This window comes from Cannabis sativa, chromosome X (genome assembly GCF_029168945.1).
Source record: "Cannabis sativa cultivar Pink pepper isolate KNU-18-1 chromosome X, ASM2916894v1, whole genome shotgun sequence".
NCBI classification, from domain to species: Eukaryota; Viridiplantae; Streptophyta; class Magnoliopsida; order Rosales; family Cannabaceae; genus Cannabis; species Cannabis sativa.
Window position 1 is genome coordinate 3,556,007 of NC_083610.1, and position 16,257 is coordinate 3,572,263.

The 16,257-nt window shown below is 27.8% G+C and overlaps 1 protein-coding gene across 1 annotated transcript; it reads right to left on the minus strand.

Annotated features, from left to right (window-relative positions):
- Positions 1–8,406: 8,406 nt before the first annotated feature.
- On the minus strand, positions 8,407–9,541 carry LOC115702379 (VQ motif-containing protein 31). Its single transcript, XM_030629849.2, has one exon. It carries the CDS (start codon positions 9,205–9,207, stop codon positions 8,647–8,649), a length of 561 nt encoding a protein of 186 aa, XP_030485709.2. The 5' UTR covers positions 9,208–9,541; the 3' UTR covers positions 8,407–8,646.
- Positions 9,542–16,257: the final 6,716 nt, after the last annotated feature.

Consider the following 16,257-nt stretch of genomic DNA (forward strand, 5'->3'; position numbering starts at 1 on the left):
CCACACCTCACCGTCCTCATCCAAAGCACTAACCCTCGCCGACCTAACCCTCGTACGACGAGTGTTTCACCGGATCAAAGAGGCTACTGCCGCGAAGTCGTCGTCGTCGACCTCTCTCTAACCTCTGTCCAGTCCACCATTGAATCTCCGGCAACGACTTCACCTTCGACGTCCCCTCTCGGTCCCCCGCGAACCAGGTCTATGTCCCAGAGCTCGATCGGAGGAGAGGTCAGTGTGTTTGGATTTGAAATTTTTTTATTGTGGATTTGATTTGGGTTTGTTTGTTTTGGTGAAATTTGAATCTTAGATTGTGGCAGGTATTTAGTGTTTAGGTTTCTTTGATTGTGTTTGGATTTGAAAAAAAATGTTGAGGTGGTGGTGGTGGGCAGTTGTGGTTTTGTTGAGGTTGATGGTGGTGATGCAAGAAGAAGAAGAAGAAGGAGGAGGAGGAGGCAGAGGAGTGCATCAGATAGAAGAAGAAGAAGAAAGAAAAGAATTAGGGTTTTTTTTAATTTTAATTTTCTTAAAATTGTTTTTTTAATTTTTTAATTTTTTAATTTTTAATTTGTAATGAAAAATATTTTTTATTTTTTATTTTTAAAATAATTAATTTTTTTATTTTTTAAAAAATTTATTTACATTGACCAATAAAATTGTGCCACGTGTACACTGTGTACACGTGGACATTCCACCATGGCATTTAACAGCTAAAAATGGACGGAAAGGGCTAAGTGCTAACAGAACTTGAGTTTAGGGAGTTTTGCGACAAAAATTTTAGAATTGGGGGTTAGTTGTAAAAACCTCCCTACTTTAAGGGGTTTTACCGCAAATAACCCTATTAATTAATTAGCTTTGGCAGAATGTTCCGACCAAGAGTTGCCCACACGACACACAATTAAGTCTCACTATTGGCTCAATTGGTCCTACCTACTCACTTAATAATTTCTACTAATTTATAGTTTGTTATTAATTATAATTTTTAATAGAAGAGGTACTTTATACATTATTTTTTATTATTTTTTAAATTTACGATTTCGATTATTTATTCGGTAATTTTTATGTGAGTTACTATATACATGGATTTTAATTGTGATTTAAGTTATTCTATTGGTATCTATGTGAATTTCTGTAAATATACAAAAAAAAAAGTAAAAAAAAACTATTTTAAATGTAAAAATAATAAAAAAAAAATCCATTTTTAATATATATATTTAAGATAAATAAGGTTTCCATCTTCCATACTATGATTTTATAAAGTTTTGCTTTTGTTGAAAAAAAATCTTCTAAATTATAAAAAGGGTAAATACCATGTTGGATCTTGTGTTTTGCAAAAGTTACAAATTGGACCCTGTGTTTTGTTAAATGACAAAATGGACCCGGTATTTTCTAAAATAGTAAAAATAGGACCCTAAGCTTAATTTTTGACAACTTTTTTTTTTTTTAATATAACCAACTTGAAGACAATGCTTAATACGAACAGATACAATAAATGTAGACAGTTTTGTCATAGCACTTTTAGATCGAATTATAATTAAACATTATTTTGACAAAAAATCAATTCAGGGTCCTATATGTACTATTTTAGAAAATACAAGGTCCATTTTATCATTTAACAAAATACAGGGTCCAATTGGTAACTTTTGTAAAACAGAGGGCCCAAAATGGTATTTACCCTTATAAAAATAATTACAAATGTACTCTTTTTATATTTTGTTTTGTTTTTTAAAGCACGGATTTTAGGTTAATATGTAGTGTAATGTTAAAAACTTATTAGGTGAAAAATGTATGTATAGATAGTGAGCTAATCATAAATTATGAGAATTTATATTTGTATTTTTTTAAAAAAAAGTTACTATTTGTACATTTAACGTTATTATACTTGGTTTCAGCTAATTTAATTTTAAAATAGACATATATATATATTGCAATTATATTATATATAACTATATATATTATACATGGATTGTGGCTACATCAACAATCTGTTTAAAAAAAAATAAACGAAATATAACTGAAATCGCATTTATAATTATTAATGTAGTTCAATTGGAGGAATTTTTTATTACAAAAAAAATAAAATAAAATAAAAAAATAAGAGGCAAAACTCTCCAAAATCATAATTACAAATAAAAGTATATATTCTATTATTTTTTAAAAAAATTCTACAATGTTCTTGAAAAGGATGCACTGATGCACCTTTATTTGTTTCAGTATCTAAAAAAAATTTGTTTTATTTTTTTTTTATAATCGTATACATTGTAGTTATTTAAGTAATTCTGTAAAATTTTGAGAAATTTAAAAAAATTTAACACGTTGAAAATAAAATTTAACAAGTCTGTTGCACACGTGACTTTTTTATTATATAAGAGTGTGAAATAGACGGTTTGAACATTGAATTTTATATTGTAAATTATTTTAAATTTTTCACAATTTCGCAAAATATCTTAAATAACTATAACGTACACGATTATAAAAAAAATTTGACTAATAATTGTTCTCGATGCCGAAACAATTAAGAACCACACCAATATATCTATTTTAATAAGGTATATTGTAAAATAACTTTATCTTTTTATATATAAATATATTGCATTTTTTACGGTCAAATTATGATAATCTAATGAACTCCCCAACACAAAGAGGGACACACTTATTGTGTGGGTAAAAAAAAGTTACATTTAAAAAAATTGAATATTTTGTTTAATTAAATAATTATATAACAAAAGTAAAAAAATTCTTACAAAATGATAATAATTTTTAGGGGTTTTTTCATTTTTACATTTCAAAATAGTTTTTTTTTTTTTTTCTTGCATTTTTACAAAATTATACATAGAAACTCCTATTGCAACTAGCGTTATAACCTAAATTGCAACAAAAAATCGTATAGAAACTCCTATCGCAACTAGCAATGTAACCACTTAAGAAACTCAAACCGTAAATTTGAAAAAAAAAAAAAAAAGTTAAAAAAATAATATATAGGGTAATTTCCCTAATTTTTATTTAAAGTAAATATAAATATATTTATTATTATTAAGCTCACGGAATAAAAATATATATACGTATATATTATTGGGAAATTCTATGATGCACCCCCTTAAAAGGGATACACTGATACATTTCTATCTGTTTTAGTATCCGAAATAATTTTTTAGTCAAATTTTTTCTCGTGGCCATGTAAATTATAGTTATTTAAGACATCCTGCAAAATTTTAATAAATTCAGAAAAGTTTAACACATCAAAAATTGCGTTCAAGCGGTGTGTTGTACGCGTGACTATTTTATTTTATACGCGTGTAAAATAGACTGTTTGAACATTGTTTTCTATATTGTAAATTATTCTAAATTTCTCAAAATTTTGTAGGATATCTTAAATAGCTATAACGTACATTAATATAAAAAAAAATTGAACTAAAAAGATATTCTGGATGACGAAACAAGTAGAGGATGCATCAATACATCCTAAGAGTGCATTGTAGAATCACTCTATATTATTTTATATTATTATTATTTAAAAACTTTTAATTATTTTATGGAATTTTTTTTATATCATTTAATGCATTTATAAAAAGAAAAATATATAGAACTTTTTCCATTTCTATATAAAAAGGTGTTCATTAAATAGTCGATCCAATCCAATCTAATCCGCAAAGTACGGATATCCGCACTTGTGCGAATTGAATTGGATTGGAAAATTCAAAATCCGCACTTGTGCGGATTGGATGTTAATTGACATGTAAAAGTAACCCATCCAATCCAATCCACACATTTTTATAAAAAAATTAAAAAAAAATTATATATATAAATAATATTTTAATGTAAAGAAAATAATAATTTAAAAGTCTAATATATATAATACAATTATATTTCAAAACATAATAGATCAAATGTATATTCTATTCTTATATATATATTATTTTTTTTACATACAATTTAATTTAAAAGTAAATATTTCTTTGTACATACAATTTTTTTTTCCTTTGAATTTGTTATTTTATTTATTTAATGTGTTGTTGGAGACATAAAATAATTATAATTTATTTTATTTTGTTGCTAGTTATGTGAAGAAAAAAAATAGTTTTTTTTCATAAATATTAAATAATTTAATATTAAAAAGTAACCAATATAAAATAACCGATCCAATCAGCATTTTTGCAGATTGGATTGGATTTGAGCTATTGTGCGGATTAGATTGAATCCAAAAAATGAAATCCGCACTTTAGAGCGGATTGGATGCACTAACAAAATAGTATGAATTGGATTAGATGAACACCCTATTAAAATTAAATTTAATCATATGCTAGAATTTTGTAGAATATTCTAAACAGAAGAAAAATATAGAATCCTTATATTATTATTTTCTGTTTAGAAATTTCAAGCTCGTAATTAATAGAGAATAAGTAGATTATTATAACAAATTATTTATAGCCATTTGATAGTTAATTACGTGTATAATTCGGTTAATTAATATTAATATTTATGATCTCATTGTTGTCATAATTATTCTTGAATTAAATTGTACTATATTATTATTATTATTATTATTATTATTATTATTATTATTATTATTATTTGTCTTCTTATAATATATTAATTCTTGTTCTTAATTAGAAGACTTTTTTTTTTTCTTTGTTGATTTGATCATATCATTAATTACTTCTAATAATTAGCTTAAAGTTAATTCGTTATAGAAATGTTGTCGATGCTAGATTGGCTTAGATTTGAGATTGGGAGCAATAATTGAGAAATATTTTCCCAAAGAGTAATTAATCACTTGAATCTGAAGTTATTATATATAGGGGATTTTTTATTTTTATACTTTAAAACAGTTTTTTTTTTTTTTAACTTTTTTTTTTTGTATTTTTATGATATTCTACATAGAAATCTCTATTACAACTAGTTTAAATTGCAACAAAAAATCGTATAGAAACTCCTATTGCAACTAGTGCTGTAACCACTTTAAAAACCTAAATTGTAAATTTTTTTTTTTTAAAAAAAAAAAGTTAAAAAAATAGTATTTTTATATATATTATATTTTAAAAAATATGTATTTTAAAATTATTTTTTCTTACACACCATTAGTGATCTTTTAATTACTACAAAATTATAATTAGAAATGTGTTAATTTGGTTTTTATTTTTAAAATTGTTTAGAATGTGATCATGACAAACAATAATAACATGCAAGTCCTTAAAAATGGACTATTACTTAAATAAAATATAAGATAATTAGTGGCGAAATTCTCTTATATTTTTTTTATACACTTAATACTTTTATTTTTTTTCAATAAAACCCTTTACGTTTACTTTTATTTGTAAATTTGAGATTTTAGTTAGATATTAAATGGATGGCACTACAAAAAATCTTACTAAAAAGTCATAACAAAATTTGTGACTAAAAGTGAAAAAATTGTGATTAATTATATATTATGATTCTTATGTTGTGACTAAAAGGTTCGTGGCTAAAAGTATTAGTCACAAAAATTACAATTTGTTGTGACTAAATGTATTTTTAGTCACAATACTTGTTGTGACTAAAATTAAATTAGTGACAACTTGTAACTAAATACTATGTTTTAGTCACAAGTAACATTTTGTTGTGACTAAAAGTCACATTTAGTTACAAAAAATTTAAGTTGTGACTAAAAAGTTGTCACTAAAAGTAGCAGTTTTTTATAGTGTGGCCAGTAACCACTATGTAAACCTCAAAGTCAATACAATGATTTGTTAGACTTTTATTTGGGCTTACATTAAATTTTAGGGAAATTTCATTTTTAATGCTTAAAAAAATACCTTCTAACAAAATTTAGACTCATAATTAATTTATACAATTTAATGCTATTGTTTTCAATTTCTACCTAAAATACCCCCCCTTTCATTTTCCTTCTCTCTTTGTCTCTTTCTCTTCCTCACTCTCTTTCCCTCAAACTCAGGCAGACCACCAACCACCACCACTGAACCTCTTCTCCTCCACCACCGAACCTCCTCATCTACCCAAAACTTAATCCACCAACCCCCAAATCTCACCTACCCAAATCTTTTTCTCTTCCTCCTCCTCGACTTCTCTCAACCACCATCGCCGTTCACCACCGCCCACTTAACCCTCCCCCAATCAGAAGCTCATTGAATTCGTATTTGTTTGAGACATTAGATGGTGGTGGAGGGTATGATTTTCTGGCCAAAATGGAATTATCGATGGGTTATCGATACTTTGTCGATAGTTTATCGATGGTTTTGTCTGTACACTGCTTTTTTTGTGTGCAAACAGAAATCATCGATAACTTATCGACAACTTATCGATAAATGTCATCGATATACTATCGATAACCTATCGATAAATGTCATCGATAACCTATCGATAACCTATCGATAAATGTAATAAAAAAAATCCAATAAAAAAATAAACACGAAGATGAAGACGGAGGCAGAGGTTCGGGGCCTCTGGGTTTTTCGATGCTTGAGTGCTATGGAGGTCCGACCGGTCTTGGGCCTCTGGGTTTCGTCTAGGTTTTTGGATAGATGAAGAGGTTCGGTGGTTGAGGAAAGGAGGTTCGGTAGTGGTGGTTGGGTGGTCTTGGTGCCTGGGTCTGGTTGGTCTCGGTGGTGCGAGGAAGAAGAAGAGAGAGTGAGGAAGAGAAAGAGACAGAGAGAGAGAGAAGGAAAATGAAAGGGAGGGTAGTTTGGGTAAAAATTGAAAATAATAGCATTTAATTGTATAAATTAATTAGGAGTCTAAATTTTGTTAGAGGGTGTTTTTTTTAGCATTAAAAATAAAATTTCCCAAATTTTATTAGTTTTATTAAAACTTGGGTTGATTGGATAGTTCTTTGTTGTGTTAGCCCATGTTGTTGGCGATCAATTGTTAATGGGCTTAGCATTTGTGTGTAAAGTCTAGGTGAAGCAGAAGTGTGGGCTTTTCTAGTTGACTGAAGCCTTTGATGAGCAGGCCCAGCCCAACTAGGGTTTTGTAGCTAAGTCCCCTCCCTAACTCTATAAATACATATTGTCTCATCATAATTGTATACCTTTTGATAATCAGATAAATAAACTGCTTCTGATTTAGAGATCTAGGGAGGAAGACTTAGTTGATAGTATTGCACTATCGAATTGTGGAGTAATTGTTGTGGATCAAATTGAGATAATTGCTATGGATCAATCAGGTACACATTCCTAATTATTATATATTATTATTGTGTTCTATGTTATATACAAATAGATCTTGGGTTAATTGTTAATTTATCTAACATGATTATCTAATTGATATTTAACGGTGATATATATCTTACTGTGGTATCTCAAATTTTGCAATAAAAAAAAAAAAGAAAACATAAGGGGTTTCGCCAAAAAAAAATAAAATTGTTGAGTGTATAAAATTAAAGGCTAATTAGGATTTTTGCCCCCTAAATTTTGACATGTACCAAATCATGCCTCCTGAATTTTTGAGATTGTTAGATTTAAGGATTTTTTTTCCAATTTTAGTAAAAAAGTCTAACATGGATGAAAGTTCAAGAGGCATAATTTAGTACATGTCAAAATTCGAGGGACATGATTTGGTAGATATTAAAGTCTGGGGAGAATAATTAAGTACATAAACAATCACTGAAACAGTAAAATTGAATGAAATTAGACAAAAGTTCTTAAATCTAACAGTCTCAATAGTTCAGGGGGCATTTTTAACGACTTTGAAAGTTCAGGGGACATGATTTGGTACATATCAAAATTCAGGAGATAAAAATCCTAATTAGCCAAAATTAAAATATATGAGAGTTTCGCTGCCAATAGTCCTAAAATATATTAACATTTTTTTTAATTAAATTTGTTATAAAATTTTTTTTTAATTCTTATTCATTAATATTAATATTAACAGTTTTCTTTTAAAAAAAAATTGACTTTTAGATTGAGCAAATTTAATTAAACTAAGAATTAATTTTGACAAGAAAAATCAAACAGTAGTTTTCATAGCATGAGCTTTACAGCTACATATAATACTAATTAATTAATTAGAATGTAATAATTAAATAATTAATGTCAAAATAATAAGTGCAATTAACTGTTTTAATGTCAACTTTACATAATTATTAAATTTCAGGTAAATTACAGTTGCAATAATAATAGTTTGTGATCACTACTCCTTAACACTTTTTATTACTAAAACTATACCCTTAAATAATTAGGGTTGAAAATAGCTAAATATTTGTTTAATTATTTCATTGATCTAATTAAATAACAATTTTCAAAAAATAAAATCGGTGATGTTTTTTACACAATGTCAAATATATTTTTGAAAATTCATTATCCTACAATTTGACTATATACTTTAAAATAAAATCTACACAAATAATACACAATATTGCCCTGCAAAGGCTATGAAAAAGCTACATATTAAATTATTTTATAATTTAACATCTAATTAAATTAAAAAAAAAATCTCATTCTCATATAATTAATTATGTCACAAATATCTATTAAATACTAAACATTACACTAATCATATAAATATATATATAATTAATACATCCCATAAAATAAATAAAAAAAATCCATGCAACAAATATTTAACAATTAAATAAAAAATCAAAACTAATGAGAAATATATATAATTAAATATATAAATATTCATTATTTATATATAAATAATTTTTCTTCTTCTTCATAACCTTTGGTCGTTGACTGGAGAAGTCAACGGAAAGAGATTCAACAGCTCCGGCGGTTCTGACAATCTCGGCGTACTCAACGGCGAAGGATGTAAATAAAAACCCTTTTCGGCAATCGCTTTCTCCTCCTCGGAAACGGCCGGCGAAGACGGCGACGGTGACCCGGACGACGAGCTGGGTACGAACAATGACTCCGACCCGAGTGGAGTGACTGGGCTTGGAATCGGTGAGTCAACCCAGTGAATCATTTGACTCGGACCACAACCACCACCGCCGTTAATGGTGGCGAGGCTGAGCTTGATCTCAAGCTTCCTCATAGTCTGTCTCCGGTCTTGGAGCTTAAAAGGGGATCTTCGGGGCCCCGTTGGGTACTCAATTGAGGGTTTGGAGGAAGAGGAAAGCCTGGTCGGGACGGCGGCCGGAGATTTTTCCGGCGAGTCGCCGCCAGTGAGTTTTTGTACTAAGTCTTTGAAATTGTTTGGGTCTGCTTGGACGAAGGTGGTCGGAGCTGGTGATGTTGGTGATGGAGTTGTCATGGTTTTCAAACTCTTCTCCATTATATATATATAAAATTTATATATCTATGTATAGGAATATATGTATAGTTTTATATATATATATATATAATATTTAATTTAAAGAAGAAGAAGGAGATGAATTTTATGTGTATAACTATAGAAAGCTCAAAAAAAATGGTATTTTTGTAAATTAAATTGTGTATGAGATATTTTGTTTAGTGGAAATTTTTGTTGTTGTTGAATTGAATGGAAATGAAAGTTAATTTTTCTTTGTGAGTATATATAGAAGAGAGAGAAGTTGAAAAAAGAGTTGTGATTGTGAATAGAAGAGAGGTCAAGGGGTTTTTATAGATGATGATGATGATGAAGAAGAAGAAGATAAAGTTGTGTTATTGGGTAATGATATTTAATTATTTTAATATAATAATTTTGTTAAACAAAAACAATAATAAATTAATTAAGGAAAACAATGTTCTTTGTTGTGCTCAAAGTCGAGGAAGCTAACATTCATAAATCTTAAAAAGGTATATTCATGAATCAGGCTTATTATTACTTATTATTAGTTTAATTAAATATCAAATCTCACATATTTATAATTATATACTTTCGTGGTTAGAGATGGAAATTAGGCGGTTAATGTACGGGGAATGCAATCCCTGCCCCATCCCTGCTACCTATTTATACCCCCATTCCCGCCCCATCTCCGTCTAATAACCAATGGATTCGGGGTAGGGAAAGACTCATCGATTATGGGGAACCCATCGAGTATCCATTAAGGTAAAATAAAAAAAAAATTAATTTAAAATAATTGAAAAAAAATAAATTAAACCAATATTCTCACAAATATTTATTATGCACTCATAATTCATAGAAGATAAAAGATAAACCTACCTAAAAAAAGCATAACCTAGTAGAAAATAAAAACTAAATATGTCTCAAAGTTTAAAAAAAAAACAAAAAATCCATAACCCAAGTATAGGATCATAGTCTCATACCTCTCAAGCCTCGCAACAAATTAAAAAGTAAACAAAGATAAAATTAAGAATCGAGAAGAAAATTTCTTTACACGTGTAATCCACAATGATCATCAGTTCACTATCGTCATTAGATCTTCATAATTAAAGCATATGATATATAATTTTGATTATGGATGATAATCAAAATAATTTTGATTATAATATACTATATATATGTTAAGAATAAAAATGAAATTATATATATCTATATCGGGATCGGATATGGTGCGGATAGTATTATTCCCATCCCCGCTTCGGGTATTGAAATTGTCCCCCACCACCGCCCCATCAACCACCAAGATGGGGAATCTCCACCCCATTAGGGGCGGGTCCCCGCGGTTACCCCATCCCCGCGGTATAATTTCCATCTCTATTCGTGTTAAATATTAAATTTAGAGGAGTGGTAATTAAAATTTTCTTTTCAACTTTTGTGTTTGAAAAGAGAATATTTTTTCAATTTTTCTTTTATGATAGTGTTTGTTAAAATTACAGTATAATATTAGTAATTTTATTTTTAAATTTAAATTTTTTTACAGTATTCTAGTTTAATTTTTTAAACAAATTATAAAAATGCTATAATTATAATGAATACTGCTATAATTTTAAGACGTAGAGTTTGAAAAAAAAAGTTGTTGTAGAAGATTATAATTAGCATTAATTCAAAGTTAAGTACTATTAAGAATATTATTGGTACAATTTAATATTTATGATACAAGAATGATATCTAAATTATCAAATTGTGTTAGCTTGTTGTTGATAGAGAAAATGGAAAGAGTAGTACTTTTTCTATAAAATTTTATTTATTTGCTTATTTTCATTTTACATGGTGATGTTAAAAGTCTAGATGTTGGTGTAATTGAAATTTACAATAAAGTGGAAAAAATACAGACTTTTGTCTTCCTATGGAAAAATACATATGGTTTCCTAGAAAATTACCATATCTTAATAAATAATAATAATATATAATATTATGTAAGAGTGTAAAAATATAGTGTAGTGTAGAGTTGAAATTTTGAGTACTACTACCAACTTGGTTATATATGATGTTAAAATTTATTCCAACTAAAATCTATATATAAGTGTATCTATACATTTACATATCACATAATTAGTTTTGAAACACTAAAAGTGATTAGGACTTAAGGTCTCAAACATTGAACCTTAACTAATGTTAGAACTTAGAACACATCAAATAATAGACTTGATATTTCAAAATCTCGAAAATAATTTACCACCATTAAATTTTGAGAAATATTTAGTTTATTTTAATTTAATTAGCAATTTAAGATTTATTTGTGGTGTTTGGATTTTCGTTAGGTGAGAAAGAGAGGACAAAAGTTTGTAAATCAATTTAATAAAATATCATGGATTTTGTTTCATCATTTCTATATACTTTCTTAGGATTTTCCTAATTATAGTTTATTATTGGTAATAATTGCACTCGTTTTGCTATCAAAAACAATTAGGATATACCAATCATGATGATATTTTCATGTGTTTCTACTTTTAGCTTGTATTGCAAATGCAAACCTTAAAAGTTGTTTCATTAGACTCAATAAAGATTGTGTAACGTCTCGCTTTAAATTTCTATTAGATTTTTTTTTTATATAAATTTACAGCTCTTATACACGAGTACGTAACTCTGGTTGCAACCTAGATTGATGACTGACCCTACAGACCAACACGAGTGTTTCCAGCGTATTTTGTCCTCACTTCTTGAGAAAATTTCTTAAGAGGTCATCCATCCTGAAATTATTCACAAGTCAAGTATGCTTAACTGTGGCATTCTTTCGAGGTGGCCGGGCGACCAAAAACAATATGCATCTTATTGATATAGGTGGTACCAATCAATCCATTTAAGCTCTCTTCAACTGTGTAGTCCTATACCTATGCAATCTCATAATCATCACTTGACCTTTGCCAAGTAATGTGGGATTACACAACTTACCCGATATTTTTTTTACGGGTCACGAGATTACTAACTGTCACAAATTATGTCACACTCTTAAATTACACATACTTTTGACAAAAGTCCTTAAATCCAACAATTTCAATAGTTCAGGAGGCCTTTTTAACGATCTTAAAAGTTCAGGGGGCAAAAATCATAATTAGCCTTTATTTAATTTGAAAGTGATCTAATTCCCACTAAAAATTATACATAACTAAAATTTAATATGCATCAATATTGAATGTAAAAATTAGATGTAGAAAAAATATAAGTCGTGCTAAAAATTGTACTTAAGTGCTTAAATGGTAGAGAATTGAACCATATAGTGTATAAGAACATGGGCTACTCCACTCATTGTCAATTAGTTCTGACATGGAACCCCATGATTCTCAACATGGTATCAGAGCCATGTCCCTTGCGGGCACAGATAGTGATCATGTCAACTCTGATACGGTTCAAGATTGATGAAAAAATAGCCATCATCTTGAGGGGAAATATTGTGGACATTGTCCCACATAGAAAAAAATGGTAGAGAATTGAACCATATATAAGAACATGGGCTACTCCACTCATTGCCAATTAATTTTGAGATGGAACCCCATAATTCTCAACAAAATATAGTTAGATATTGTTAAATGTGGGTACTTAAGTTGAATTGTTAGCACACTTACTTTTATCGAAAATATTTATTTGATCCAATTGGTTACATTAGTATTTAGGAGAAAACTTAACATAAATAGTCATTATAGTACAACTAATAAAAGTTATTATAGGTTATTTCTTGAGCAACCAGCGATACACAACATGTTTACAAGCAATGACCAGACTCAAAATTTAAAGTGAGTGGAACATAAATTTTTTTATAAGGCATGAGCAAAAGTAAACTAAAAAAAATATTGCAATCTAAAATTATGTTTATAAATATTATCTATCGTAACTAACTAAAATGTATATGCTTTTTTTCCTCGATTTTTTTTAGGGAACGACTGCACCCCCTCGTTTTTGTGGGTGTGCCCTTGTTTGCAAAAAATCTTTAGTAGGGGCAACCCATTTGTTGCTTGGGTTGATCCCGCCAATTATTTTCTACCAATCAATTTTTTATTATTTACTGTCCAAATTAAGTAACGATCCCTGTACGCCTATGATTATGCTTTAAGAATATGATATTTTCTGAGCATTTATGATAATATCAAGTGTTATTCCTATTCTGACATTTCTAATTTCTGAAGTTTTAGCCCTGATTAGAAAAGGATCAGAAAAACTTTCTAGTTATGAATCAGGAATAGAACTAATGGGGGATGCTTAGTTACGATTTCGAATCTGTTATTATATGTTTTCTCTAGTTTTTGTTGTTTTTGATGTTGAAACGATTTTTCTTTATCCATAGGCAATGAGTTTCAATGTATTGGGGTATCCGTATTTATAGAAGCTTTAATTTTTATACTTATCCTAATTGTTGGTTCAATTTATGCATGGCGAAAAGGAACATTTGAATGATCTTAGTTCTTGAATATTCATATGACAATAATAAAAAAAAAAGATTGAAACATTTATGAATTTCGTTATTGAGTTTCCCTTAGTTGATCGAACAACCCAAAATTCAGTTATTTCAATTTCATTAAGCGACCTTTCAACTTGGTCAAGACTCTCCAATTTATAGCCGCTTCTCTACGGTACCAGTTGTTGCTTTATTGAAATTGCTTCATTAATAGGTTCACAACACATATTTGTGGGGCCACACTAACCCTAACTATTATTCGAAACAATTCATGGGCAACTCCTATTGAAGTTGCCCCCTTACATTTCACTTCTTTATAACGTTATTTTATATACTAAATATATGTTTCCAAATTTGAAACAAATGTAATTGGAAATGAATTTATATTCAAACTAGATTGTGTATACTTATTCATATTTAAATACAATAATTTGGCAATAGTTACTATAAAGATTCAAAACTAATAATTAAAATATTAAACAATTATTGTTTGAGAAGCTTAATTATTTTGGATATAACACACTTGAATAAAGGCACTCTAATTAACATTAAGTTATTCCATCATCTTCATGTCTTTAAAAGGTGTTGCCATAATATGAATTGTTTTTATTACGATTAAACTTTATTGTTATGAATATCATTATAAAATCTTTCTGAAAATTATTTTTGCATTATTTTTTATTAAACTTTACTCTATAAAGTCTCCCACCTATCTCTTTCTTTAGTTATTTATTTATTTATTTTTCTCCATACTCAATTGAGTCTCATTCAATACTTTTATCTCTTTAGCTAGTTAAGTGCATTATTATTATTAATTGTTTTTTTAAAAGCATAATATGTCTTTGAATATGATGCAGTCACAAGGGATTATCAATACTAATTGGTGTTTTGTTTTTTAATTATTATAATATAATGTGTCTTTGATTATGACACACACATGAGCCAAATATTATTCTATCATATGTACTCAACTTCATTAAATTATTTATTTATTTTGTAAAATAAAAAACATCATATTGTATTTCAAATAATTACCTTACAAAAAAAATGGAAAAAGTATTATTTATGATTAAATTTTTTAATTACTTTTCCTCAATATTGTATATGTATATGTTACAAATCTATTAGTAAAAAATATTACACATTTTATTTTGACCCTAAAATCTGTTTGTGATTTCTTCCATTTATAATTAGAAAAACATGTGAAAAAAAAAAACCATTTTTCCTCAAAATTGTACATTGAGCAACAATTATATAATCTTTTTTGAGAAATTTTAAAAAAAGCACAAAAAATTTAAAACACAAAGAAAAATGCAAATCTTACAAAAATATTATTTTTATTTACAAAACTTTTATATATTTTCGTAAACAACTATTACATGTTTGTATATATTGGTTATTGTATGCAAATAAAATTAACAAGTATAATATATTGGGTGATTCTGCAAAAAATTTGAGAAAGTAGTACTTAAATAGTGTATTTCACATGCGTATAAAATAAAATAGTCACGTGTGCAACACACTATTTGAATCATGTTTTTGACGTGTTAGATTTTTCCGATTCACTTAAAATTTTATAAGATGTCTTAAATAACTGTAACGTACATAACAATGAAAAAAATTAACTAAAAAATTATTTCGAATACCAAAACAGATAATATATTTTTTTTATGGGATTGCATTATAGAATTTTCTAATATATTTGCAATCAAATATTTTTTTTTCATAAAATATAACTTTTTTTTTTCCTTTCTCAAAACGTTAGTAAATGGTGAAAATCTTTTTTTATTGTTCAAAAAGTGATTATTATTCTTAATCTTTTTTTAAGAGGGAAGGTGTAAATGAACATATGTAGGGTATAAGAGAAAATGTGGATGTGGATAGATAATTGAGTTTTATTTTTTTTACTATTGAAAGACTTAATTAGTCTAGTAAAAACTTAATTAGAAAGAGAAATTATCTATATGAGTATGAAAGTTGGCTAGTAAATAAATAAAAAATAAGAAAATTAGAGGTTGGTGTTTGATTTCGTGTTCAATTTGAGGACACAAGAAAGAAATATGTTCTTTGGTTTTGAAAATTGAAAATGTAAAAAAGAATTAAAATTTGAAACTGAAACAAAGAAAGGGAAAAGGGAAGGTTGTCCTGTCATATATGTGTTTGCATCACCACACCAAATTAGATGCAAATGGACATTTAATTGGGCCTTAAATTAGCCCATTAGAAAGCCCCATGACTAGGCCCATTAGTTCAAGTTATTGTATTAATAACATGATTTTATTAAGGTGATGATGTTTGTGCTCACCATATTAGAATTAGAATATAGATAGGAATAATATAGTACTATGTAGAATAGTATAAGAATAGATAATAATAGAATAAGAATTATGGGTTTGATAAGAAGTGATAGTGGTATGAAATAGATGTTGTAGTTAAGAAAAATAAATGAATAAATAATTTTTGACTTAGGATTTTGGCTCCCCAACTTTAATATACATCAAATTATGTATCTCGAACTTTTCAGGTTGTTAAAAATTTATCACAAACTATTGAGATTGTTGGATCAAAGACTTCTGTTAAATTTTACTAACGAAAGTCTGACATGGATAAAATTTCATGTGGTAATC